The 26,943-nt window shown below is 49.3% G+C and overlaps 1 protein-coding gene across 3 annotated transcripts in view; it reads right to left on the reverse strand.

The window, feature by feature from the left end:
- NOS1 (nitric oxide synthase 1) overlaps nt 1–26,943 on the reverse strand; it is a 182,042-nt gene that overhangs the window by 28,932 nt on the left and 126,167 nt on the right. For 2 of the 3 annotated variants that reach the window (XM_011287802.4, XM_023241468.2), the window contains exons 4-17: nt 26,780–26,908; nt 25,253–25,398; nt 23,121–23,283; nt 22,038–22,129; nt 18,784–18,925; nt 16,669–16,808; nt 14,391–14,565; nt 10,091–10,192; nt 7,946–8,140; nt 7,424–7,509; nt 4,965–5,109; nt 3,569–3,673; nt 2,601–2,659; nt 1,540–1,641 (exon numbers count right to left, since the gene is read on the reverse strand). In XM_011287802.4, coding sequence (XP_011286104.1) covers nt 1,540–1,641; nt 2,601–2,659; nt 3,569–3,673; nt 4,965–5,109; nt 7,424–7,509; nt 7,946–8,140; nt 10,091–10,192; nt 14,391–14,565; nt 16,669–16,808; nt 18,784–18,925; nt 22,038–22,129; nt 23,121–23,283; nt 25,253–25,398; nt 26,780–26,908 — 1,781 coding nt within the window. The remainder of the gene's footprint in view (nt 1–1,539; nt 1,642–2,600; nt 2,660–3,568; nt 3,674–4,964; nt 5,110–7,423; nt 7,510–7,945; nt 8,141–10,090; nt 10,193–14,390; nt 14,566–16,668; nt 16,809–18,783; nt 18,926–22,037; nt 22,130–23,120; nt 23,284–25,252; nt 25,399–26,779; nt 26,909–26,943) is intronic. The other variant, XM_045041434.1, reaches the window with a different exon arrangement.

Consider the following 26,943-nt stretch of genomic DNA (forward strand, 5'->3'; position numbering starts at 1 on the left):
AGTTAAGGGGCGCCTGGGTGGCGCAGTCGGTTAAGCGTCCAACTTCAGCCAGGTCACGATCTCGCGGTCCGGGAGTTCGAGCCCCGCGTCAGGCTCTGGGCTGATGGCTCAGAGCCTGGAGCCTGTTTCCGATTCTGTGTCTCCCTCTCTCTCTGCCCCTCCCCCGTTCATGCTCTGTCTCTCTTTGTCCGAAAAATAAATAAACGTTGAAAAAAAAATTAAAATAAAATAAAATAAAATAAAGGTAAATTTAAATTGATTCAAAATAAATACAGTTAAAAATTCTGTTCCTCACTTGCACTGGCCACATGTCAAGTGCTCAAGGGCCACGTGTGGCTGGTGGCTGCCCTATCGGATGGCACAGACATAGAGCATTTAGAAAGTTTCATTGGATCGTGCTGGACAATTCCCATTCAATACTCTCTCTTCATCAAGTTATGGTCCTTGGATGTTTCAAGGATCTGTCACATTTCCCATTTCAAGTCAATTCCGCACTGAGACATGGCATAAAAAGAGATTGAATTTCTTATTAAACGATTTTGAAGGGGAAGGAAGATGTCACTGGAACTCAGACCTCAGCACGAGAGGCTCAGGAGCTTTGAGACTTCAAAAAAAGATCCAGTTTCCCCGTTTTCCTCTAAAAGTGGTAAGGTCTGTTCTCAGACAAGGCAAAAACAAAATAAAAACAAAAACAAAATCCCCAGACCAAAAAAACGAAACAGAACAACTCCCCCCAAAACAAGAGACCAAAACCAAAACACAACAGCTTAACAAATATGAGTGCAGAAGACGAAAGAAAAAAAAAAAAGACACTGTGCATTCTGGCAGCAGGGTTTCTAAGCTGGATGTTCTTCAAAGTTTTTGTTCCAGCATCAGGAAAGTTCTAAATATATGTAAGTGTATTTTCTGCCCTAAAATAGTCTCACACTGAGTCACTTCTCCAAATAAGTCATGCAACATATCAGGGGGTGGCTGTGTTGTTAGTGTGGGAGGGATGGTTGATGGTTGTGGGTTAAAAATAACAGCACATGTATTTGTATGAGGTTTGAGGTTTTTCCAAACGCTTTCCTCTTTGTTTTTATCCTTTGAGCCTCTCAACAAGTCCCAGAGGTGGTCAGGGCAGAGATGGGTTCTCCCCATTTGGCAGATGAGAAAGACTGAGGTCCAGAGAGGTCAAACGCCTTGCTCAAGCCTGCTTAGTGAGTTAGTGGCACAGCCCAGGTTAGAGGGCAGGTCTCCTTGATACCCAGAGGTGGCTTTGGATGCTTGGGCATCGGACATGCATGCACATGTGCACAATCACACACGCCTTGCGCACACACGCCTGCATGCACATATGAACGCGCTATATACATGTGCACGAACGCATGTGCACACACGCACATGTACACACACATGCACGCACACGTGCACATAATGCATGCCTGCACACATACGCACGCATATGCACACGCACACATATGCATGTGCACACACACTCACGCCTGCACACACATGCACGCATGCACACACATACACACATGCACACACGCACTCTACCTCTGCTGGCTGTCACGGGCTGCAGCCAGACCATGGACTTCTGTGTCACCTTGGGGGAGGGGAGGCCCTTTACGGGGAAAGAAACGCAAGGGTTCCGGGTACCTAGAGGGGAGAATGGATGGTGCCCTCTCTCTCCCTGAAGGAGGGGTGAGGGGGAGCCTGTGATGGCCACTGGGAAAGAAGGGCAGGGAGAGCGAGGACTCAGGTGCTCATGGTCAAAGATGACCGATCACGAGGGACTCAGCTACCCCTTGGATATGGAACGAATGTATGTGAATTTGGCAACAGGTGCTTGGCTAAGAGAAACCCAGGAGAGGTTTTCCGCAGACCGCCGTCTCCAAACACCAGTCAGCTGTGGCGTCTGCTCTGCTCCACGCTGGAGGAGACGCCGTGTTGGCCTAATGGAAAGACAGCTCAACATGCACACGCCATATGTTGTCTACTTTAGGGGGGACTTACAGGCTTCGCAAGGGTGGTCATCATTACAGGTATTTGTCACCTTAGGAAATACCTTTAGAACCCAACCTGACATTGGGATGCGATTTCAGCATGAATGTCTTTTGGCTACAGGTTTTTTTTTTTTGGTTTGTTTCATTTTTGCCTTGTGAGGTATCTTATCTACTGAACTCAACCTCTACATTAGCTACAACTCCACCATGAGCGTCTGATGGAAACGTTTTAGGAAAAGGAGCTCACTTTTGCTGTTTTTGAATGTAGGTTTCCAAAGGGGAAAGATAATAAGAATTGGTATTTACATAGGGCTTCTAAGTTTTCATAAGACGCTTAGAGCTATTATATCTATTTCCTCCTTTGATTCTTACAAGAAGTTAAGGCAGGTATTTGTATGGACAAGGAAACTGAGACATGGGGCTGTGAAGTTACCAGAGAAGCCAAAATATCAGCCCCAGTGGACTCCAGACACCCACCAGCTAAAATTGCTCACAAAGGGGCTTTAGGTCACAAAACCCAGCCAGAACCCAAATGTGAACCCCAGAGGCCAAAAGACGATCTTCAGTTACCCACAGAGTATGTCATGTGACCCTGGAGGGTCATTCACTTACTTCCTTTCCTCCTGCACGGAGTTGGGGTGCCTCATTTCCATCAAAGCACAGCCGAATTTCTGGAAGCCAAGAGAGGAGTAAAATGTGAAGCATGGGTCTATGAACCCAGAATAGGGTAGGGCACTGAGCATCTGGGGTCCTGGCTGGTAAAAGAAGGAGCCTGATGCCTCTGGGGGCCAGGATGTTAGAGACGGTTAGGGGTTCAGGCTGGGCAGCAGATGCGTGTGAAAGGGCCAGATGATAAAAGGGCTACAGTGTGTGGACCCCCAATTCCCAGCACACAAATCCCCATTATGGCTTTCTCTTTACAAATTTTTTTAATGTGAAATTTATTGTCAAATTGGTTTCCATATAACACCCAGTGCTCATCCCAACAGGTGCCTTCCTCAGTGCCCATCACCCACCCTCCCCTCCCTCCCACCCCCCCATCAGCCCTCAGTTTATTCTCATTTTTTGAGTCTCCTATGGTTTGCCTCCATCCCTCTCTAACTTTTTCTCCCCCTTCCCCTCCCCCATGGTCTTCTGTTAAGTTTCTCAGGATCCACATAAGAGTGAAAACATATGGTATCTGTCTTTCTCTGTATGACTTATTTCACTTAGCATAACACTCTCCAGTTCCATCCATGTTGCTACAAAAGGCCGTATTTCATTCTTTCTCATTGCCAAGTAGTATTGACTTTACTTCTCTCATCTGGAGCAGGGGATGCCAAGCTCTTAATTGGAGCATCCATCCCAAAAGAAGTAGCTCACTAAGGCGACAGCATTGTCACTAAAGATTGGCTCATCAGTGGGCACCAATAGGCTGAGGTCTTGGAATTGTCCCAAATCTTTGTGAACTTGGATCCAAATCCAAGTCGTGGGCTTTGAGGCTCTGGGAGGATTTTCTAACTGAATGGCAGGTGTAACTGAGGCCCTTCCTTCTTCCCCCTGATGGGGAACATGCTAGAACAGGTGAAAGCTCGTCTTACCTCCCCATTCTCTGGGGGGTCGCCATTGCCAAAAGTGCTGGTAACCACTAGGACCAGAGTTTCATGTTCCAGGTGTACAATGTCATATTCTTCCATGGACATCACCTAGGTGGGTGAGGGGGAAGGATGGTGGGGGGAGAGGAAGTGAGGTGGTGACAAGGAGAAGAGGTAAGAGAGAACAAAAAGCGAAGGAGAAGAAGAGAGAGGAAAAAGATGAGTCATCTTGAGCCATCTCCTTTGGAAGAAGAACCAAAAGTTCTGGGTGTCACTATTCAATGGGCTCAAGTGGGTAGCACTAAAAGCTTTTTGGTAGTGTGGGACTTTTCTAAAGTCACAGTGGCCTGAAGGACCACAAAGAACCTGGAGCAATGGTGGAAGGGGTCGGCCGCTAATAGAGACAGATCTTGATTGAGATAGTTGGGCTTCTTATAACCAACTGATCCGGGAATTTTCTTGACCACTTTTAGGCTGGGAATGGCCCGGCTGGATCTGACCAGGTCTGCTCAGTCTCCTTGCTAATCCTCCCTCCAGCAGTATGGGGCCTGGGCCAAGTAAGTCCGAGATCCCTGCCTTAAGGAAGATTATTGCCCTCTATCTTAGCATCTCTTGGGCCACATTTCTCCAAGTAGGTTTTAGGGAAGCCCAGACTTCCGAGAGGCTCCTTGAAAATAAGTGAGCCATGCACAAACATGTTTATATTCTATCCCCTTCTCATTGGGGGATTAGAATACAGCTGACCTAAAACAACATGGGTTTGAATTGTGTGTGTCCACTTATACGTGGATTTTTTCCAATAAATACAGTACTGTCAATGCATTTTCTCTTCCTTATGGTTTTTTAATAACATTTTCCTTTCTCTAGCTTACTTCATTGTAAGAATATGGTAATGATACATGTAACATACAAAACATGTCAATCAACTGTTCATGTTATCAGTAAGGCTTCTGGTCAACAATAGGCTATTGGTAGTTGAGTTTTTGGGAGTCAAAAGATGCATGTGGATTTTCAGTGCCCCTAACCCCGATGTTTTTCAAGGGTCAGCCGTACAGACTTGCAAATTCAAGCGTCCAAGAAGTCATTCAGCAAAGAAACCCACTGAACTGTGTTTAATGCAGAGCTTCCCAAGCTGACCCCAGAATGTTTTTTTTTTTCATAAACCCTCTAAGATTTTGCTCTGAGATGGGGTTTCAATTTGTGGACTCCTAGGCTCCTAGAAGGTCATGGGAAGAGAGGACATCAAAGTCCCCTGAAATTTAGGTGGATGTGCATATGTGTGTTGATGGCTACCTCGGGATGTGCTATCATCCATTCTCAAAGGTTCTTCTCTGTTGCACTCTCTCCCCTTCCAACTATACATACCACGGGGGCCAGGGAGCTGGTGCTTCCCCCTACTCACCTTGGCATCAAAGGCATGTTTGAAGATCTCACACAAGGTTTTAGCATAGGCCTGCGACTTGCCCGTCTCTGTGGCATAAAGGATGGTCGCCTTGACCCTCTTGGCCATTGCCTGCCCCATAAGCTTGGCTGAGAACTTGACGGCTCTGGAGAGAAAAGAATGGAGAGGAAAATGGGAAATGTAGAAAAAAGGGAAGATGCTAGGCTGGGACTTTGGGGCCAGAACCATGATCCTCGAAATGTAATGAGAGAGAATTTACTCTCTTGATCTCTGATGGTTTTAGGGACACTAGAAGCCCAAGTTTAAAACCATGGTTGGTTTTGTTAGTTTGTTGCTTGGTTGTCCAAATCTAGTCTTGAGAACCTTGGTTTGCCAAGCATTGCCCCCGAAGACAATCATTCATTCATTCATTCATTTGTTCATTAATTAAACATTTGTCGAGTGCAGAACATCTGCTAGGTATAGTTATAGGAGCTAAGGAACATAAAAAAGTAGGTGTCACGGGGCTTACATTTGTGTGTGTGTGAAAGAGAGAAAGAGAGAGAGAGAGAGAGTGAGAGAGAGAAAGAATCACTAATAAATCACCAGGCATTGAATTAGAAGGAAATTTAGAGGTTTATAGATCCACAATGGAAGGACTAGTCTGGTTTAGTCAGGCTTGCATATTCAGAGTCTCGCACAGAGTCTGATATCTAATAGGTGCTAAATAAATATCAAAAGAAGGGATGATTTTTAAAGATGCTGCTACCACCGGAGCCCTGGGGAGTTGAAATATCAAGTCGAGGCTCTTTCTTGCTAAATGGAGAATTCAGAGCCAGTGTTCCTTTCTTCCCATCTACCAGGGCACCGGGGTGGCAGACAGGCAGTGGCTCGGGAATGGCTGGGCTCACCTTCTGAGCCAGCATCCCGGCTCTATTAGGAACCTCAGAGTAGACAAATCGCTAATTACCCCCACCTGGGGATTACTGATGGTAAATTCATCATTTTTTAGAATCAGGGAAACCACCCACATTGCAGGAGCATTCTGAGCCAAGGGGGAGAAACAGAAAAGAATAAAAGGTGCCTGGAGGATTCCCTTTGAAAGACTGGAGCATAAAAAAGCATCTATAATTAACTCCCATTGTTTCTACCCCTCACTTAATAGTGCAATTAATGTTTTAGATTTCTTCCTCCCTTCTTCTCCCAGAAACAGTTGAACCGAACTGAAGCCAAAGGCTGCTCTCCCTGAGAATACCTGTGATTCTCTTGTTAGGAAAGAATGGCTGCTGATGTGTTCTCTTTTGGCTGGGAGGTGGGGTTAGGTGGAAGGAGAGAGAAAGGCGGGAGAGAGGGAGACAGGTGCTCTGGGCCATGGGAATGGAGCCAGGACCTGGGTTTGAGTCCCTGTGGGATCCACAGCCCTCGCTTCTGGGGTCTGTGGCCTGCGTGGCACCTGTTGTACATCTAGGGATTGTATCCAGAGAGTTCTGGACCCAAGAGGGCCAATGGAGGAGCAGCTCAGTGCATGCCTAGCTTCTGTGCCAGCACTTTAACTCCAAACAGGGGTCTCTGCTGAAGGGGCCAGTGGAATTCGCTTTCTTTAGGAGAAGGCTGGCATCCCCATTCGATCATCTCGGTCAGCCCCACCTCACTTGTCAGCGGGTCCTTTGGCTGGCCACACATTCTTCAGGCCTATTACTCTTCAGTGGCCTTGGCCCATAAGCCCCTTCCCTCTTCTCCTTTGCTCATCTTAGTCTATTCATCTCATTCTTCAGCCCAATTGTCATCTTCTGAAGGAAGCCCTCTCTGACCTCCCAAACTGGGTTCGGTCTATTTACGGCACCACGAAACCATTCCTCGATGGCGCACTGTATTTGTGTGATTCTTGGACAAGTGAATGGCTTTGAGCTTTGACAAGAACATCATTTAACTGGCTGATCAGGCATTGCTGGAGCCTAGCACAGTGCCTGGCACAGAACAGGCACTCGGTATTCACTTGTTGGCCAAATGAATGAATGAACGACTGAAGGAGCGATGTTAGAGTTCAGCCCTGAGCGAGAGAGAGCCCTCCTGGGTTGGCTTGTACCAGCTCCTCCCTCCTCTGGGTTCAGTGACTTCCTGTTAGCAGCTTGAAATTGGCCATGTGGGGAGTATTTACACCCTGGAAATGGACAAATGTTACACATCTGTTGTTGTTATTATTATTATCAGAACAGCTGGTTTATCAAAACGCCATTGCCTCCAAGACAAGAATTTAGGAAACAGAGGTGAGGAAAGTGAGGTTGGAAAGGAAAAAAGGTTGGCGCAACATCCATCCATATCTCAGGCCCTCAGGCACAGAAGGCACGAGGTGGTCAGAGAAAATGGAGAACTCACATCGCACAAGAGGTCAGAGGCATAGGCATCTGCCCAGCCTCCTTCTCTGGCGCTCTCCGAGTTTGGAGGCACCTCCAGTCCCCACCTATTTCCAGGAGACTTACTCTGCCAGCTTCTTGAAGCCGATGGCTCGCCGCTTTGTGGGGGTTCCATTGGTGCCTTTCCAGACGTGGGTGTTCCAAGGCTCAGGCTGGGAAGAGAGGACGATGGTCACTGCAGTGAGCGAATCTGGCTCCTCTTGGGAGAGGCTCGGGACTCCCTGGGTACTTGTGGCTGCCCAGCTATGCCCAACCCTCAGCCCCTGAAGGGAGGAGATCTACCGGCGGTGACCACAGCGGTCCTTGCCCCGAGTGGCCGGTCCAGTCTGCCTGTGTTGTCCTGCTAGACCTTCTCACTCAGCCCTTGGTCCCTCTGAAGCCCTCTCCTGGGGACCCCTGACCACTCCCTTTGTCTCCATTAGTGTTCTGGATAGGGCCGCGCTGTCCAATATGGGAGCCGCTAGCCACGTGGACTATGGAGCACTTGGGCGTCCGCAGAGGAAGTCTGAGTTGAGACATGCTTGGAGCCAAACATGCATATATCAGGTATTGGAGACTTAGCACAAAAGAGGCCGGAAGGGGCGGGACCTGGTATTCGAAGGACGGGGTGAGTCGGTAGTTGAGCATCTCCTGGTGGAAGACAGGGGTGACACTGCCAGACATGGGGGGCACAATCCACACCCAGTCGGCGGGGCAGCCCCCCCGGCAGCGGTATTCATTCTCCATGTGCTTGATGAAGGACTCGGTGGCAGAGTGGTGGTCAACGATGGTCACTTTGTCACTCTGCGGGAGGAGAGGGGGCACAGTCAGGCGGGAGGGGAGCTGGGGTGTTTCCGGGACTCCCTTCTCCACGGGGAGCGCTTCCCAAAGGGTGGTCCTGGAGATGCTGCGAGGCCTTGTGAGCTGATTCTCTGCATCTCTCTCTCAATCACATCCAGGGAAGAGTCTCCTTTTGACGCTAATACATCTTTTAATACCTCTCGCCAATTTTCCTCTCTCCTTTCTCCCTCCCTCCCTTTTTTTTTTTTTTAAATAAGAGAGAGGACCCTCAGGCAGCATTTAGCTAGACTTTGACCACTCTGTGTTGTTTTCCTTCTGATTATTTGCTGATTAACTTAATATTATAATTACCTTCTATTTATGGCAACCGATACTCTCCATTTATGGCAGTAATACAGAATCCTCTTAAAGAATTTTAAGTATTAAGGATGGGTTTATTATCCATTTATTTAGTTTTTGAGAGAGAGAGAGAGAGAGGGCGCAAGTGAGCAAGGGGGAAGACAGAGAGAGAGAGAGAATCCCAGAAGGGGCAGAGGAAGAGAGAGAGAGAGATGGAGGGATGAAGGGAGGGAGGGAGGGAGGGGGAGGGGAAGAGAGAGAGAGAGAGAGAGAGAGAGAGAGAAAGGGCTCACCTGAAGTGGGGCTTGTGTTCGCCCGATGTGGGACTCGAACTCACTAACCGTGAGATCATAACCTGAGCCGAAGTCAGATGCCTTAACGACTGAGCCACCCAGGCGCCCCAAGGATGGGTTTATTAACACTGCGAGGCAGAAATCGCAATAGAGGTGGGTAGACTGCAAATCTGGATAACCGGCCCCGGGGCCCCCTCCGGTGGGCCGGTCTGGATTCCCACCGTGTGTAAACAGTGCTTCCCCTCTCTGCCCACTTTCCGTCCTCAGCCACTCATCCGGCTCACATCCCTGCTGTCTCAAGCCCACTGAACCACACTCCATCCTCCTCAACGTCTCCCGAGGCCTCACTCGCCCATGGCCGAGAGAGAGAAGAGGGGGCTTGCTTCCGTCTCAGGCCATCTCAGCCTGTCTCTTCCCTGGGATATTCCTCAGCGTATCCATTCTCCCTGCTCTTGACCTGGGGGCCCGCAGTTCACATTTGTGTCCACCGATGACGTGATGCATTCATTCTCTGTGTGCCTTCCGTGCGTGTCTGGGAGGGTCTAGCTTCCCAGACTCAGCCCCCAGAGGATAGAGCTGAGCTCTGTTAACAGAGCGTGAGCTCTACTCTGCAGTCGACAGGTTTGCCCAGGAGAACGCCAGCTTACGCCCATCACCCTGGCATTATTATTAGCAGTGTCTTCCTTTTGCCCTCCAAAGGAGTATGGTTTGGGGCACGCGGGCGGTCAGTCAACTAAGCGTCCAACTCTTGATTACGGCTCAGATCATGATCTCACGGTTCATGAGTTCGGGCCCTGCGTTGGGTTTCTCTCTCTCTCCCTCTCTCCCTCTCTACCCCTCCCCTGCTTGCATGCATGCTCTCTCTCTCTCTCTCTCGCGCTCTCAAAATAAATAAACTAAACTTAAAAACGAGTATCATGGTTTAGATGATAGATAAATTCTAAACTCATCCTACAAAATATCATTTACCACAGCACCACGCATTGAGAAGCCTGTGCGTGTCTGGTTAATGAGGATGAGTACTTGTGTCTGTTGTGTGATAGTCTGAACCCCGAAGAGGTGGGCAGGACACAAAGGAGGCCGCCTGCCAGCCCAACTGTCATCGATCATAAGCAACAGGTCACAGCTCCCCTCCCCCACCTATTACCGCTTCCTCTAATGGTCCCCACCCAAGATCCAAAATGGAGATTAGGTGTAAGTGATGGGAAGTGGACCTCGTTGGTGCCTCCCCTCTCCCCCCCCAGGAGCCAGGTGTCACGACTGTCTGCTCTACACCTTGGAGGCGTTTTAGTTCCCCTCCGGGACGTGTGTGCTGTGCTACCTGGAAGCTGTAGAGAACAGCAATGTTGATTTCCACCAGTGCTTGGTCCTTCCACAGGGAGGACGTCTTCCTCATGTCCAAGTTCATGTTCTTGGCCACTTCCTGGAAGAGGAAGGAAACACAGACTCACAGGCTGGGGCACCCGTGGAGAGACAGGGCTAGCTGGTGGTCACTGATGAATTCCTTAACGAATTAGTCAACTCATTGCCGGACTGATTAACTCATTCAAAAGATTTTTTTTTTTTTTTAATGGAGAACCGACTGGTAGCAGGAAACTAGAGAGACGTGGACGGCCCTTTTATTTCTGAGTTTCCTTTCTTTCTTTTTTATGTATTTATTATTTTATTTTATTTGAACTTTTTTATTTATTTATTTTTTTTTCAACGTTTATTTATTTTTTGGGGAACAGAGAGAGACAGAGCATGAACGGGGGAGGGGCAGAGAAAGAGGGAGACACAGAATCGGAAACAGGCTCCAGGCTCTGAGCCATCAGCCCAGAGCCTGACGCGGGGCTCGAACTCACGGACCGCGAGATCGTGACCTGGCTGAAGTCGGACGCTTAACCGACTGCGCCACCCAGGCGCCCCTATTTATTTTTTTATTAAAAAAAATTTTTTTTAAATGTTTATTTATTTTTGACAGAGAGAGAGAGACAGGGCATGAGTGGGGGAGGGTCAGAGATAGAGGAAGACACAGAATCTGAAACAGGCTCCAGGCTCTGAGCTGTCAGCACAGAGCCCGACGCGGGACTCGAACTCACAGACTGTGAGATCATGACCCGAGCTGAAGTCGGACGCTCAACCGACTGAGCCACCCAGGTGTCCCTATTTGAACTTTTTTAATGTTTATTTTTGAGAGAGAGAGAGAGACAGACAGAATGTGAGTGGAGGAGGGGCAGAGAGAGAGGGGGAGACACAGCATCCAAAGCAGGCTCCAGGCTCCGAGCTGGCAGCACAGAGCCCAACGTGGGACTCGAACTCATGAACCGCGAAATCGTGACCTGAGCCGAAGTGGGACGCTTGACTGAGCCACCCAGCCACCCCTCTGAGTTTACTTTCTAGTGGGGGAGGGAGACATTTACTATTTAGGGAGAAAATAAGACAAGGATATGAGATGAAGAGGAATACGGGGGCCGGATTTAGCCAGGACGGTCAGGGAGGACCGACTGTGGAGGTGGCATACCAGGTGGGACCAAAATAATGAGAAGCAAGGCATCTTCAGATCTACGGAGGAAGGTTGTAGACAGAGAGGACAGCATGTGCAAAGACCCTGTGGTGGGATCAGGCTTCCACCGTCTGAGATACAGAAAGAAGGCTGGTGTATTGAGGGGTGGGTAGTGAGCCAGGGGAGTTGGTGGGAGATAAAGACAGGACTGGATCATGCAGGATCTGGGATGAGCCCAGGAGTCAAGATTTGATTCCCAATACTGTACATGGAAAGAGTCTTCGGAGGGTTTTAAGCAGAAGAGTGGGTCTGAGAGTGACATCATCTGCCTCCTAGACGGAAAAGCTTTCTACTGATCCTGCTCCACGCCTGGGGTAGCCACACTTGGGACCCAGATCATGGGTGCTTTGACCTCAGGCGGACACCTGTCTGACTCCATCTAACAGATGAGGAAACTGAGGCTCAGAGAGGTCCAGAGAGCCAGCTGGCCTCAGAGCCGGAGCCCAGGCAGACGCATAACGTCCAAGGACCCGAGAGCTGCCGCCGTAGCTGGCCGACTCCTTTGGCAAAACTATCGGAAAAAAACAAAACAAAAACCTCCTGACATTTATGTTATGACTCAGGAGCTGATGTCAGGAGTGGGAAACACCCAACAGCAAATTCATTAATTAGAGCCTTGCTGTTCCTTGCTCTGTCAATTCCAGTCACTTGTGGGAGCCCAGGTCTCATTACGGGGCTAGCACACGACAGTTTCTCAGGTCTGGGTAAACTGCTTCCCAGCCCTGCTCTCAACATTCGTGCATAACAGCCGTTGGGCCTGGAGGGCTGGAGTGGGAGAGGATCTCATCTGAGTTACTCGGGAACAACTCTCTGCAATCAAAAGTAAGCAGGAATCATGAAAGCAGATCTCATATTAATTCATTCTTTGAGGCCGAGGCGTTGGGTTCCTCTGTGGTCCTTTGATAGTGACACACACACACACACACACACACATACAAAGAACGAAATTCGCTGCTTTACATAAATACAGAAAAAACTCGAGTAATTTTGTGAGAGAGGAAAGCATGTGTAGCCATTATGCTGAGACTGTTACTCCTACAGCATTCTTTTGCTTAAAAGAATGGAACGCATTTGCGGGGAAAAAAAAAAAAAGATTATGTGATTAAAAAAAAATTTTTTTTTTCAACATTTATTTATTTTTGGGACAGAGAGAGACAGAGCATGAACGGGGGAGGGACAGAGAGAGAGGGAGACACAGAATCGGAAACAGGCTCCAGGCTCTGAGCCATCAGCCCAGAGCCCGACGCGGGGCTCGAACTCACGGACCGCGAGATCGTGACCTGGCTGAAGTCGGACGCTCAACCGACTGTGCCACCCAGGCGCCCCAAAGATTATGTGATTTTTAAAAATCCCCAAGTGTGACTTGAGGCACATCTATGGAAATTGCCTGAAATGTCTCTTCCTTTCCTGCCAGAAGTTTGTACAGATCAGTGGCTGCCCTCTAGAATCTTCTGGGGAGCTCTGGAAAATGCTGGTATCGAGGCCCCATCCTTGAGCAACGATCTCTGAATCCCGGTGAGTGGGAATGTGGCAATAATGAAGTTCCCTAGGTGACTCCGGTGTGTGGCAAGGCTGAGGACCCCGGGCTTCGATTTCCAAGCTAATACCTATGGAACTTTTAAAAAACGTTGAGACACAGTTGGCACACAACGTTGTGTGAGTTTAAGGGGTACAAATTTGAGGTGTTGGTTTGATACATTTATGTGTTGCAATATGATTACCACTGCGAGCTAACACCTCTGTCATGTCACATAATTATTATTTCTTTTTCTGTGGTGGGAACAATTAAGATCTAGTCTCTTAGCAACTTTGAAGTGTACAATTCAGTGGACTGTGGATTATAATTACCCTTCTGTGCCTTAGATTTCCAGAATTTACTTATCTTTACGCTGCAAGTTTGTACTCTTAAACACCTCTTCCCTAACTCCCCCTCCCCCCCACCCCCCCAGCTCCCGGTGACCAGCGTTCAATTCTCTTTTTTTATGAGTCTGGCTTTTTTAGATTCCACATATGAGCGGTATGTATCATATAGTATTTGTCTCTGTCTGACTTAACCCACTTTAGCGTAATGTCTTCAAGGTCCATCCACATGAACGCCTGTGGATTTTAACCACATAAGCCTAATTAAGGCTTGACTCCGAGTTCTTTAAAAAAACGTTTTAACGTGTATTCATTTTTGAGAGACACAGCGTGAGTGGGGGAGGGGCAGACAGAGGGAGACACAGAATCCAAAACAGCCTCCAGGCTTTGAGCCCGACACAGGGTTCGAATTCACGAACCATGAGATCATGACCTGAGCCGAAGTCAGATGCCCAACCGACCGAGCCACCCAGGCGCCCCTTGATTCTGAGTTCTAATCTTGCCTTATTTACTGTGTGACATAGGCCCAGTGCTTAACCTCTCTGTTTCTCAGTGCTTCCTTTCGAAACAAGACCCACCACAGCAGACAGTTGTTAGGGACAACGGCTGCTGGCAAGACCACAGCTATCCCGATGCATTCTCCAGATCTGAGCTCCGGACTCCACCCCAGCAGCCTTCAGCAGATGAGGATGATTCAGCCAGGAGGGAATGAGATCCTCCAGCCAGAAATGCGGATGCTGGGCAACCACTGCCAACCCCCTTCCCTTGTGTTGCAGAAAAGAGGCAAGAAATGTCCCAGGTTCGTGGGTCGTTTTCAAACCCTTCTAACAAGAAGCTGTGTAGCCGGGTGGTTATGAACTTGGACCTTAAAGCCCGACGGGGTTCATTTCCCAGCTCTGCCACTGTGTGACTTTGAGCTTGTCACTTTAACCCTCCCAAAGGCCTCAGCGTCCTCATCTGCGAAATGGGGGTTATCATACCTGGAGGTTGTGCTGAGATTAACTGAGCACACACACACAAGGTGCCTGGAACAGTGTTTAGCCCACAGGACATGCGCTGTTCATGCTGTGGATGCCCTGGAATTGCCAGGGGCTCCACCAAGGTTGCGGAAGTTTCCACGTTTCCAAGCCCCAAAGCTCAGCTGTGGGGAAGGACTGTGGGGCCCACGCCCTCTGCCCTCTGCTGGCCCATCGCGACGGCGGGGGAGGGACCTCACCTCCAGGATGTTGTATCGAGAGTTGTCACAATAGTCGCGGACGCCAATCTCTGTGCCCATGTACCAGCCGCTGAAGGGACAGGCGGTGAACTCCAGGCCGCCAATCTCCAGCAGCATGTTGGACACAGCGGGGAGGCCATACCACTTCAGGCCCAGATCCTTGAACCACTCAAACCTGTGGAGAGCGACACAGCCCCGCTCACCATGGGGCAGGAGTCTCTCAGGCAGACATGTGGGCAGGACAGCCTTGGTCTGGGGACGCGGAAATGCCAGCAACCTCCCGGGACTTGCTGTGTCAGAACCGGACTCCTGGGCTCTGCTTTAGACCTGTGGGATCCCAGTCTCCACCGCTGGGTCTGATAATATGCATTTTAAACATGTTTCCCAGGTGATTTGGGTGAACATCCGGGCCTGGGAACCAGTGCGCCAGGCTGCTGTTTCTCTCCCAAACCCACCCTGAAAGTTAATCCAGGAGAAAAGGGAGTCTTGCCGAATTCCTTCCTACCTCAGGGCCTTTGCATGGCAGTCCCTTCTTCCTGGGATCTTCTCTCTTCCTTCTGTGTCTGTCCAGCCCTTACCCAGACTTAAATTGTCAGCTAAAATGTTGCTTACTCTTGGAAGCCCTTCTCTGATGCCCAGTTTAGATTGGGTCGGGCAACTTTGTCCCTCTGGGCATCATAAAATTTCTTTTGCAGCACTTTATTGGAATTAAGTGGTTATCTGGGTAACAGTACGTGCAAATTCTTCTCCTTGAGATCAAAAGTGTCATGGAGGCAGAAACGAAGTCAGCTACAATGGCCGGCCCAGAGCAGGAATAATAAACCGTGTTGAATGAGCGAATGAGTAAGTGAATGCATTAATGAATGTAGGCCAGGCTTCACCAGGGAGACTGGGTGAGTTCCCAGATATTGGGCAGTGTCATGAGCCTCAGGACACTTGGTTCCTCTCCAGGGCTGGGGCTAGGGTGAAATAAATAAGGCACTAGCCCTGGATGCAAAATTTAAGGGTGCACCAACAAAACGAGGAATTGAGTCTAATGCTACTTTTTATTCACACTATATTCTAAATTAACTCAACGTTTTTCAAAAAATCAAAATTAATGGAAAAAAAAATCCATCATGAGGGATGCCTGGGTGGCTCAGTTGGATGGGCATCTGACTTCGGCTCAGGTCATGATCTCATGGCTCGTGAGTTCGAGCCCCGCGTCGGGCTCTGTGCTGACGGCTCGGAGCCTGGAGCCCGCTTCGGATTCTGTGCCTCCCTCTCTCTCTGCCCCTCCCCTGCTCACACACTGTCTTTCTCTCCCTCAAAAATAAATACACGTTTAAAAAAAATCCATAGCGAACAAAATATCCCAAATTTAAATAAAGACGGGTCTCACCTTGCACGTGCATAACTTACTTTGCTTGCTTCACCTGAATCTCAGCCCTGAACTGGATCCTGTCTTTATTTGAAATTTTCAGATAAAAAAATTTAAATTTGGATCCAATTTTTGATATAGAGATTCATTTTGATAAGTATATTACATTAAAATAATATTTATCTTGATTATTGAGCTCTGGGGCACCCCTCCCTTACCCTGCCCCTCGATTTTGCCTCCAAGGATAGAGTCTCACTAAGGATCTCCTTCACTCTCAAAGCGTGTTTTGTTTTTAATTTTTTTTAACATTTATTCATTTTTGAGAGACAGAAACAGAGCATGAGTGGGGGAGGGGCAGAGAGAGAGGGAGACATGGAATCCGAAGTGGGCTCCAGGCTCCGAGCTGTCAGCACAGAGCCCGACGCGGGGCTCGAACCCACGAACCATGAGATCATGACCTGAGCCGAAGTCGGACGCTTAACCGACTGAGTCACCCAGGGGCCCCTCAAAGTGTGAGTTTTGCTGGTGCGGCTGGCGCAGCCCTTGTAGTTCCTTCCTGGCTCCAAATTCCTTTTGGACTTGACCCACCTCAGGTCACACAGTTCTAGTGCTCACAACAAGACAAGAGGTGTTTCTGCTTTTCTACCCATACGGCTGGAAAAAGGGCAAGTTCTGGTTGCTTGCTTAGGAGCAGGGGGAGGAGCGAGATTCTGATTCAGAAGAGATGGTGGCCCCCTGGCTGGTCCAGGAGGATTTGCTCATTCCTGGGGAGGCCCACTCTGCCCAGGCCCAGGAAGGAACCAAGGCCCCCTTTCAGCCTCTGTCTGGGCTGGAGGGAGAGTCGGGGGGTTAGGGGGCCAGGGGGAGGCACTGGGTGAATCCTCCCACCCTCACCCACCCCATGCCAGTCCCTCTTACCTGGGGTGCCTGATGGGCACTTCCAACACCAGCTCTGGGGGGATCTGGAAGAGCTCGGGATCGTTGCCGTTGGCCTGGAGCAGGAGTGGCAGGATATCGAAGCGGCCTCTTGGGGGTTTCCAGCCCTGCTGCACACAGATCTGCAACCGGAAAGGGCCAGGTCACACCACGGCCACCGCCGACCCGTCCCCAGCCCCTCCAGGTGCTATGGCAATGGGGGGAGGGGCAGAGATCCCAACGCAAGCCTGCCGACAGCACCTTTCTCTGGAGGCTCTGGGCCACGCCATCTCCTCTACAAGGTTCTGACATCACACGTCTGTGTGACGTCTCCCGGTCCACAGGACAGAAGGCAAATCTGTCCTCCTGCACTGTGCTTTGTTATGTTTTCTGAGTTTTTCTTGTGGCCCGGGGACTCCCCGAGGATAAGAGCTGAATCTGGTTGTTGTGTCTGTAACGCCCTCGAGCACAGGGTCTGGCATGTCCTACAAAACTCGAAACTCGCTCTGGAACTGTTTGCATTGAGCACCCTGAGAGATAAAGAAAGCCTATCATATTTCAGGAGGGCAGAATGATCAGAATTTGTGCATAAATGCATCTGTTAGAGCGGCTGTCCAATCAAAATATAAAGCAAGCCACATAGGGAATTAACACATTCTTCTAGTAGCCACATTAGAAAAAGTAAACAAAAGTCCAAACAAAAATCAGGTGAAATAATTTAAATAGTATATTCATCTTAATAATATTTCAACAATTTCAAAGTTTCAACACTGTTTGATTATTAGTTACTAATCATCATAATTATAATATTTATTAGATTAATAGTATCAACTTATTAGTATTAAAGTATTGCTATCCATATATGAATATATTTGACATTAAAGTTAAATATGAAATATATTCATCCAACAAATGTGTCAAATATATACTGTGTAACATACAATTAAGTGTATTAATCATCATTAATTTGTTCATGATAAATGATTAAATACGTTATTAATATTACCATAATAAAGATATTTAACATTCACATAAAGTTTAATATATTTATTAACTCAATAGGTGTATTAACTATTAATAACTATAATAGATTAGCCTACCATTATCTATAATATTATTTCAATAGGTAACGGAGATAAATATTATTAATGAGGCGGTTCCTACTCTCTGTTCTGTTCTCAGTCTTTGAGACCCGGTGTGTGGTTTGCACTTAGGACGCACCTCCATTTGGACTCACCACACTTCCGGGGCTCAGTAGCCACATGTGGCCAGCGGCTGCCACACTGACCAGGGCAGAGTGAGAGGGTTTCGAAAGATACGGTCATGCGGTTATGTTTGGGGTGATTCTTTCTGCTGTGTTAGTAGAAAGAGGAAGCTCGAAATCAGGGGCTTAGGCAAACATGTGCAGTCAGCGAGGTTTCTGGAGACAGAAGGGAAGGGAGGGGCTGTGGCATTTATGTTCTGGTGGCCATGAAGACAAGGTCAGCCAACTATGCAGTTAGCGCTCAGCCAAGTGGAGCCGCGAGTCTGGCTGAGTCTAAACCCGCACAGGTGCAACTCCTGGTCGCCCTGGTTACAGCCCCTTCTTCTCGGTAATAACATTTTAATAAGAAAAGCCGCATGCAAATGAAGTCGGCAGCCAGGGAGTGGAGCAGGGCTTGGTCTGGCCAGCTCAGTCCTGAAGAAGGTCCCGGGGTGGCGTTTGAGGAAAGAACAGAGAAGAACCTCGGCCAGGGATGAGTGAGCGATCAGGAAAAGGGGTGCCGGGCTGTGTGCCTGAGATCATTCTAGGCAGGGGTCTGTCCGTGGCGTCTCCCTTGGGCACAGACGCCGGAAGCTACCGTGGCTAACCTGTGCTACCCGTCTGCGTCGCCACCGAATGGGGAGGTGGTGGTGACAACAGCTCCTATCATGAGGGTCGGGTGAGGAAATGGATGGAAACGACCAAATGACCATCTGTAAGGGATCCAGCTCGACTGGGGACCGCCCGAAGGAGCAGGAGGTCTGCAGAGGAGTAAACGGTACCCCACTGGCTGCTTTCCCTATCATGATAACAGGAAACGAAGAAAAGCCTATTGAAGACAGTTTGGGGGACTGGGCGGGGTGGGAGGCACACACCTCTGTGAATTCCACATTGGCTGGGTCCCCCAGGATGGAGCCGTCAGGCTGCTTGTAGCCGGCATAGCGGATGAGCTGAGAGTTCCAGACTCGGAAATCGTGCTTGCCGTCCGTCCTCTGGGGGAATATGGTGATGGCGGATCTGTGGTGGAGAGAGGGAGATGTGGTCTCGGGGCAGGGCCAGCACCTTGTGGGCGTACTGCAAAGGGCGCCATCCAGGCCACCAAAAGAGGCTCAGGGTGGATCACCTCTGTGCCAAGGTCCCCAAGGGCCCACGGAGCCGCTGTTGCAAGGGAGGGAGCGTGCCCTGTCCCTCCACTGGACCATTGGTCTGAGGAAGGGTGGAATATGGGGGGCCCCATGCTAGCTCGCTTAAGAGTGGAGAAGGCTGCTCTAACTGGAGACTCTGAAACACCCTTGACCTGGGCCAGCTTTCCAGGGGTTCTTGGGCAGCCGGTAAGCTCCAGGGAAACAACGAATTCCACTCTTTTTAAAAAAAATTTTTTTTAATCTCTATTTTTGAGAGAGAGAGAGAGAGAGAGAGAGAGAGACAGAGTGTGAGCAGGGGAGGAACAGAGAGAGAGGGAGACATAGAATCCAAAGCAGGCTCCAGGCTCTGAGCTGTCAGCACAGAGCCCGACGCGGGGCTCGAACCCACGAACCGCGAGATCATGACCTGAGCCGAAGTTGGATGCTTAACCGGCTGAGCCACCCAGGCGCCCCCCAACTTCCACTCTTGCTCTTACCGCCATCCTTACTTCTCCCCTGCTCGCCCCACCCCCACCCCTCCCGGTACCATACCAAAGTCTACAGACATAGGACTAAGAAGAAATCAACTTCCCTTGTACTCACATTCATTTACTCTAAAGGAAAACTGGAGATCGCCACTGGCCTCACCTACCTAAACTGGCAACTGTGAGACCATATACTGTTATTATGTTGCAGGAAGATTTGTCATTTGTGGAAGGCACCGAGCTGGCACCCAGCTGGCTCCCCTAAGGGGGAGATCGGGAGTGTTAGGTGTTAATGATGTCTCATCATCAAACTGGGATTTGGGGATCATCAGAAGGACTGAAAGCAACCGAAAGGAGAATGACTTCTTTACGACGTGATTTCAATGTTATTTCATCGCAGGAGTTCCTGCCATCCCGGCTCAACAGTCTCATCAGGGGACTCAATCCCAGGCTATGGGAGACACCACCCTGGCTCGGGTCAACATGAGGGTCACACGGTAGGTCCAACCCATTGCTTGCAGACCTTCTGTACACACCCTGCCCCTGGAACTCTGCTCTGCTACCCATCTTGGCTGGGATCCATCTCTGCTGTCATGTACCCAAGTTCAAGGCCAGACTCAGATTCACCTCGTCCACAAAGCATCTCCTGTCTCGTCTGTTCCCAGGACTACCTTCCTTCTGAGCCCATGTAGGTCTTGCCGTGTGCACATTACAGTATTGCATTTAATGCTGCAGGGATGGGACGCTGTACCTGGGGCTGAGTCTACAACGGGGGCTGAAGGTAGAAGTTGTATAGGGCCAACAGGGCTCTTAACAATCTTGTAGCAAAGGCACCATATTGGAGATGAACACAGAACGAGTCAAACGGTCAGTGTTCCCTCCAGCAGCAAAAACACATTGCTGTTTCTTTGGTTGAGCACCAAATACAGGGTGTTTGTGTAATATATGTATTTAAAAAGCATGTTCAGAAACACCAGACTCACACACAGCGTGTGGGATGCTTACTCTCTGTGCGGGAACGGAGACCAACGGAAGAAATAGAACACACTTATGCCTCCTGAACATTATTTCACTGAACGGCACATCGAGTGCCTGCTTCGTTTAAATTACATCCCTCTTTCCCTCCCTTCTTCTCCCTTGCCTGCCTTCCTCTGTTATGTTTTGATAATTTCTATAGATGGTACACATTCCCTTAAGAACCTCTTCCGTCCAGATTTGTGGTTTAAAACTTGTGGGGGCACCTGGGGTGGCTCCATCGGTTAAGCGTCTGACTTTGGCTCAGGTCATGATCTTGCGGTTCGTGTGTTTGAGCCCCGCGTGGGGGCTCTCGGGAAGTCAGTGCAGAGATCCTCTGTCTCCCTCTCTCTCTGCCCCTCCCTCGCCTCGCAGATTCATTCTCTCTCTCGCTCTCAAAAATAAATATCGAAAACATTTTTAAAAACTTGTGAAAAAAAAATGGGGTGCCTGGATCGCTCAGTCAGTTGAGTGTCTGACTCTTGATTTCGGCTCAGGTCACTGTTTCATGGTTGTTGGATTAAGCCCTCCATCAGGCTCCATGCTGAAAATGGAGTCTGCTTGGGATTCTCTCTGTCTCTCTCTCTCTTTCTCTCAAATAAATTTTTAAAAAAGTGTAAAAAAAAAAAAAGGAATCAGCTGAATATTTCTTAAATAGAAGATCTCAAAAAGATGTTCTCTGAGGGTTGAGGTCTTTCAGGAAAAGATCTAAATACTAATTCCCCGAGCAGGCTCTGGGCTTATATTACAGGCCCTTTTCCTACTGGTAGGCTCAGCTGGGACACTGTTTCCTTCTCAAGGAAGGGGCACATCCAGGAAAACCCATGCTTCATACAAACAAGCCACTATGGGGGTGACGCAGTGCAGCCTGGGGCTTGTGGGAATATCCCTGCAGCGGCCCACATGGCCCCACCGTGGGGCTGGTCCTCAGCAGCTGGGACAGGGACTGATTGCACGGGATTAACAAGTCTAACCGTCGGGCTGCGGGGCCCCAGCGGTCACCTTCCAGCTGCAACTTGCCAGTGTGGAAGCCACCAGCTCACATGGTGCCTCCCTGCCTTGGCTTCCTCCCTGGGGCTTTGTTCTTTGGGGCAAGAGGAACCCAAGGTGTGGCTTGGCTTGGCCGAACCTGAAGGAACAGTGCCCCCAGCGGCAGGAAGAGAAACTGTCCTTGAAATGCAGGCAAAAGACGGAGAGCTGGTAAAAGCAGGTCACTGTTGGCAATGGGACTTTCCGAGTCCCGGAAAGGGAAACACCCCTTCCTGCCCCCTCCACAGGTGATACTGAACTGTGAGGGTTGAACGTGATTTGGGTTGCAAGAGTCTGTGTCTCCCGGAAGAGACAGGACACGGCAGGTGGGACAAGAGGCCAGGCCCCCTCTCGCGGCTTGGCACGTCTCCCCGAGAGGAGAGGGAGAGCATTTCCTCGGCCGGTGAGCCAACTCCGCACCCAAGGGCCGACGCTTTGGGGACATCAGACCCCCCTCCCCGGGGCTGGCGGGCTCACCTGAGGTTCCCCTTGTTGGTGGCATACTTGATGTGGTTGCAGATGTAGTTGAACATCCCGTGAGCCGTGGTGCAGTCGCGGGCATCGAACACCTGCGAAGGATGCACGGTGAGAACGGGTGCCTCCTCCTTCCCTCCCCGGCTCCCCCGGTGCAGCCTTCCCACGGGACGAGAACCCGGAGCCCGTGCCACCTGCTGTCCCGCCAGAGTAGGGAGCACTCCCCTAATGTGATCAGGGCTGGGTTTTTACGGTTTCTTTTTCCCATCCTAATAACCACGGTCAGTCAAACCAGGAAGAATCCCCTGAAGGCAGGCCTGGTGTGCACATGAACGTGGTTAAGGGGTGATGAGCAAAGGGGAGACCTGAGTGGGCTGCATGTATTTCCTGCTAGGTTACTAGGGATGAGGGATTTCAAAACAAAACAAAACAAAGAAAAATCAAACAGAACCCCGCTGACCTTGATAACTATTCTACGTCTGACTTCAAACTATTCCCCAGGGGGGCAGAAATCGTATCAGGGGACACAGAATCTAATGCTGTCAGGGAGTAGGTGGACAATATAAATACGCAGAGAGTAGGTGGAATACAAAAGGGAGTGGTGGGGTCTGTGGTAAACTGGAGAGCATAAGCCTTACCAAGAGACGAGCAAGTTGCTTTTTTTAAAAAAAAAAAAAACCATGTTGGGGCACCTGGGTGGCTCAGTCAGTTGAGCGTCTGACTCTTGATTTCGGCTCAGGGCACAATCTCACGGTTCGTGAGATTGAGCCCCGCATGGGGCTCCATGTGCTAACAGTGTAGAGCCTGCTTGGGACAGAGAGCCTGCTCTCTCCCTCTCTCTCTGCTCCTCCCCCACTCATACTCTCTCTCAAAATAAAAATAAGTGAACATTAAAAAAATCCCCAGCATGTCGGCTAAGTGAGACACGACTATGAAGCAGATTGAGTCCCGATCCGAGAATCTGGGACCCCACGCCTACCATCTGGGACTTCACCATACCCTCCAGGTGGCCTTGGTGAGAGCAGATCCTTTGTACAGCTCCATCCCTCCCTCCCTCCCCACCCACCGAAGAGCCTCACCGCCTACCTGCAGCTTGGACCACTGGATCCTGCCCACGCAGCGGGAGGCGTTCCGCCAGGCATGCTTGGCCCCGTAGATGAGCTCCGTGTCTTTGAGCTGGTAGGTGCCGGTGGTTTCGATCTCTTTGTTCACCTCTTCCAGCCTCTCCGTGTGGGCTTTGGAGCCAAACCTGAGCAAGGAGGGAAGGGACATGGGGGTGTCACCTCTGCTCCCGAGTTAGGGGTCAGAGGAAGGAGTGAGCCATTCCGGGAGGCCAGAAGCTGCAGCAAGTCTGGGTCCATATGTGGAGACAGTAGTTCAAGCATAAGCAGACTGCAAACTCCAATGTCCACAAAGGCCCAGCAGGGACTAAACTGGCTGGGTGGAGACTGTGGCCAACAGGTGAGCCCGTGTCTGGCTCAAAGGTCTCCTTTCATGGGACGAGCACTGGGTGTTATATGTAAGTGATGAATCACTAAATTCTATTCTAAACAAACAAACAAAATTTGATTGAAAAAACAAAACAAACAAATAAAACCAAAGGTCTCCTTTCAAGAGAAACTGGGTATCGGATTTTTATTTTTATTATATATATATATATATATATATATGTATAGTGTTTATTTTTTTTTAATTTTTTTTAAATTTTTTTTTCAACGTTTATTTATTTTTGGGACAGAGAGAGACAGAGCATGAACGGGGGAGGGGCAGAGAGAGAGGGAGACACAGAATCGGAAACAGGCTCCAGGCTCTGAGCCATCAGCCCAGAGCCCGACGCGGGGCTCGAACTCACGGACCGCGAGATCGTGACCTGGCTGAAGTCGGACGCTTAACCGACTGCGCCACCCAGGTGCCCCTAGTGTTTATTTTTTTATTTTTGAGACAGAGAGAGACAGAGCATGAGCAGGGGAGGGGCAGAGAGAGAGGGAGACACAGAATCCGAAGCAGGCTCCAGGCTCTGAGCTGTCTGCACAGAGACCCACGCGGGGCTTGAACTCCCAAACTGTGAGATCATGACCTGAGCCAAAGTCAGACGCTTAACCGACTGAGCCACCCAGGTGCCCCTTTATTTATTTATTTTTAAAGATTTTATTTTAAAGTAATCTCTCCACCCAATAGGGGGCTCGAACTCACAACCCCAAGATTAAGAGTCACTCTCTCCACTGACTCAGCCAGACAGGCACCCCTGGAAATCTGATTTGTAAAGGGGACTCTCCTAATTTTTAAACGATGACAAGGAATTCAAGTTTAGAAAGCTGAAAAAATTATTGTAAAAAATTTGGGGCTTACAAAAAGGTATCAAAAACAATATAATGAATACTCAAGCCCAAGAAATAATAAATGAGGGGCGCCTGTCTGGTTCAGTCAGAGGAGCGTATGACTTTTAATCTCGGGGTTGTGAGTTTGAGCCCCATGGTGGGTGGAGAGATTACGTAAATAAATAAAACTTAAAAAAATAATAGAAGAGGAATGATTTTATAATTCCTTGTGGACTATTTTCCCATCATAACCCACTTTCTTCCTGGAAGCGTCTCACGCTTTTCTTCATATGTTTGTCACACGTGTATATATTCCCTAAATCACATACAATATTGTTCTGTATGTTTAAAAAGCTTACATAAATGATGCTACCCTGAATGCATTCTTGCACAAACTTATCCTTTCTTCCTTTTGCACAGTTTGTTTGCGAGCTTCATTCCCACAAATGTGCCGAGCGCTAACTCATTCAGCTTTTTACAGCTGTGTAATATTCCCTGACTCAGAAAATACCATCACTTACCCATGCATCCTCCTGTTGAGGGAGTCGAGGTGGTTTCTGGTTGGCTCTCTCTTTTTAATTTTTTCCCCTATTATAACAATGTTTCGGTGCACATTTTTACGCATACCTTCTGGCGAACACGTGTGAGAGTTTCTTTTGGGCACGTATACCTAGGCATGGAGTTGCTTGAAATATTTCAAATTGAAGCAACACTTTGCAGGCCAGACAAAGACCTTTCTGGGGGCCAGATTTGGCCCTTGGGCCGCTAGTTTTCAACCTGTGTGTGTATGGTGGGCAGAGCCCTTACTCTTGGTTCAACTGTCGGCATTGTTGGAGCCGAAGTCTTTGTCCCTGGCACTCAGGAACTCGTCCTGGGTCCCCGGAGTCAACATACACTTGCCTTTTAATTGATGAGTAGTACTGGTCAATGAACTCTTTGGCGAGAGGGAAGAGCTGTTCTTTTGTGCGGACGTCTTCAGGCCTTCGTATCTGCTGAGAGGGGAGCATGATGGAGCCCATACAGATGTGCTCGGTGCAGCCCATTTCCTGGAGGGAAAAGAGAGATTTGGGCTACCACTTGGAGGCACGTGGGGGGCTGAGGCCATGGATCTGACATTTGTGGTGGAGTTGACTTGGCCTTTAATTCCCAAACGGCACTGCTCAGGTGCCAGCTTCAAGTCATTGTAGGGTGTGGTCATCAGGCATGGTGAGGAATGATGGGCAGCATTCGAAGGTCCCCAAAGTGTTTGCTCTACCCAACGAGGGGAAGAGGGGCTTTCTGACTGGCAGTCCCTGGGAATCAGACTCATTCCTACCGAATCCTCAAGTATTTTCTGAGCCCATGTTCATCAAGGAAGAACTACTATGGCTGAACACGTCTATGGCACATTGACTGCAAAAAAGGTCGTCCCAATGCCTCCCTTCCCTGCATCCACACCCTTTGCAATGTGACTTTGCAGCAACTGTCATTGAGAAGTGGAACCTCTCCCCTCTCCCCTTGAATGTGAGCTGGTTTTGGCCAATAGAAAATGGCAGAGGTGACACTGTGCCCATCCCATGACTAGGCCTCAAGAGATCAAGCATGCTTTTGCTCATTTCCTCTGAAAACCTCACAACCACCACGGGAACCAGGCCGCACCAGCTTGCTGGAGGATGAGAGAAACCACATGAAACAGGTGAGCGATCACGGCCAAGGCCATCCTAGCCAGCCCACCCAGAGCTGACCCCTCAGATGACTGCAGATGCTTGAGATCAACTGAGACCAGCAGGACAACCGAGGCAGTCTGTGGACTTTTGAAAAATGAGTGGTGGCTGTTTCAAGCCACTGCGTGTCAGGGAAATTTGTTACACGGCTATAACTCACCGATACAATGTTCTTCTAAGAAGCTCAATTTCAACAAAAATGTAAAGCAATGTGGTGATTTGCTGACTGTTAAAAATATGATAGGGGCGCCTGGGTGGCTCAGTCGGTTAAGCGTCTGACTTCAGCTCAGGTCAGGATCTCACAGTTCATAAGTTCAAGCCCCACGTTGGGCTCTGTGCTGACAGCCTAGAACTTGGAGCCTGCTTCGGATTCTGTGTCTCCCTCTCTCTTTGCCCCGCTTCCACTCGCACCTTGTCTCTCTCTCTTTCTCGAAAATAAATAAAAACATTAAAAAAAATTAAAAAAGAAAGTGTTTCCATGAGTAAGTATCTGCCAGTGATTCCCAAATGGGAGGGGACTTCCCACCCAGGGGACAGTAAGTAATATCTCGAGACATTTTTGGTGCGGTCACAACTTCAGGGGGGCTACTGACATCTCACGTGTACAGGTCAGGGGTGATGCTAAACGTCCTACAGTGCACGGGACAGTCCCCACAACAAAGGCTTAGTCAATGCCAAATGTGGTTAATTGTGAGGCTGGGCCACGCCCTGCTGGGGTACTCACCAATGTGCTCTTAAGGTGAAGGGTGTCAGTGAGGACCACGTCGGTCTCCCAGTTCTTGACCTTGAGGAAGCGCGGGCACTTGGAGGGGCTGCCGTTCTTTGTAGGAGACTGTTTTCCCGAGGCAGGGGGCTGGAGGAGAGATTGGAGGTGGAACATGAGACGGG

The sequence above is a fragment of the Felis catus genome, chromosome D3 (assembly GCF_018350175.1).
Source record: "Felis catus isolate Fca126 chromosome D3, F.catus_Fca126_mat1.0, whole genome shotgun sequence".
Lineage (NCBI taxonomy): Eukaryota > Metazoa > Chordata > Mammalia > Carnivora > Felidae > Felis > Felis catus.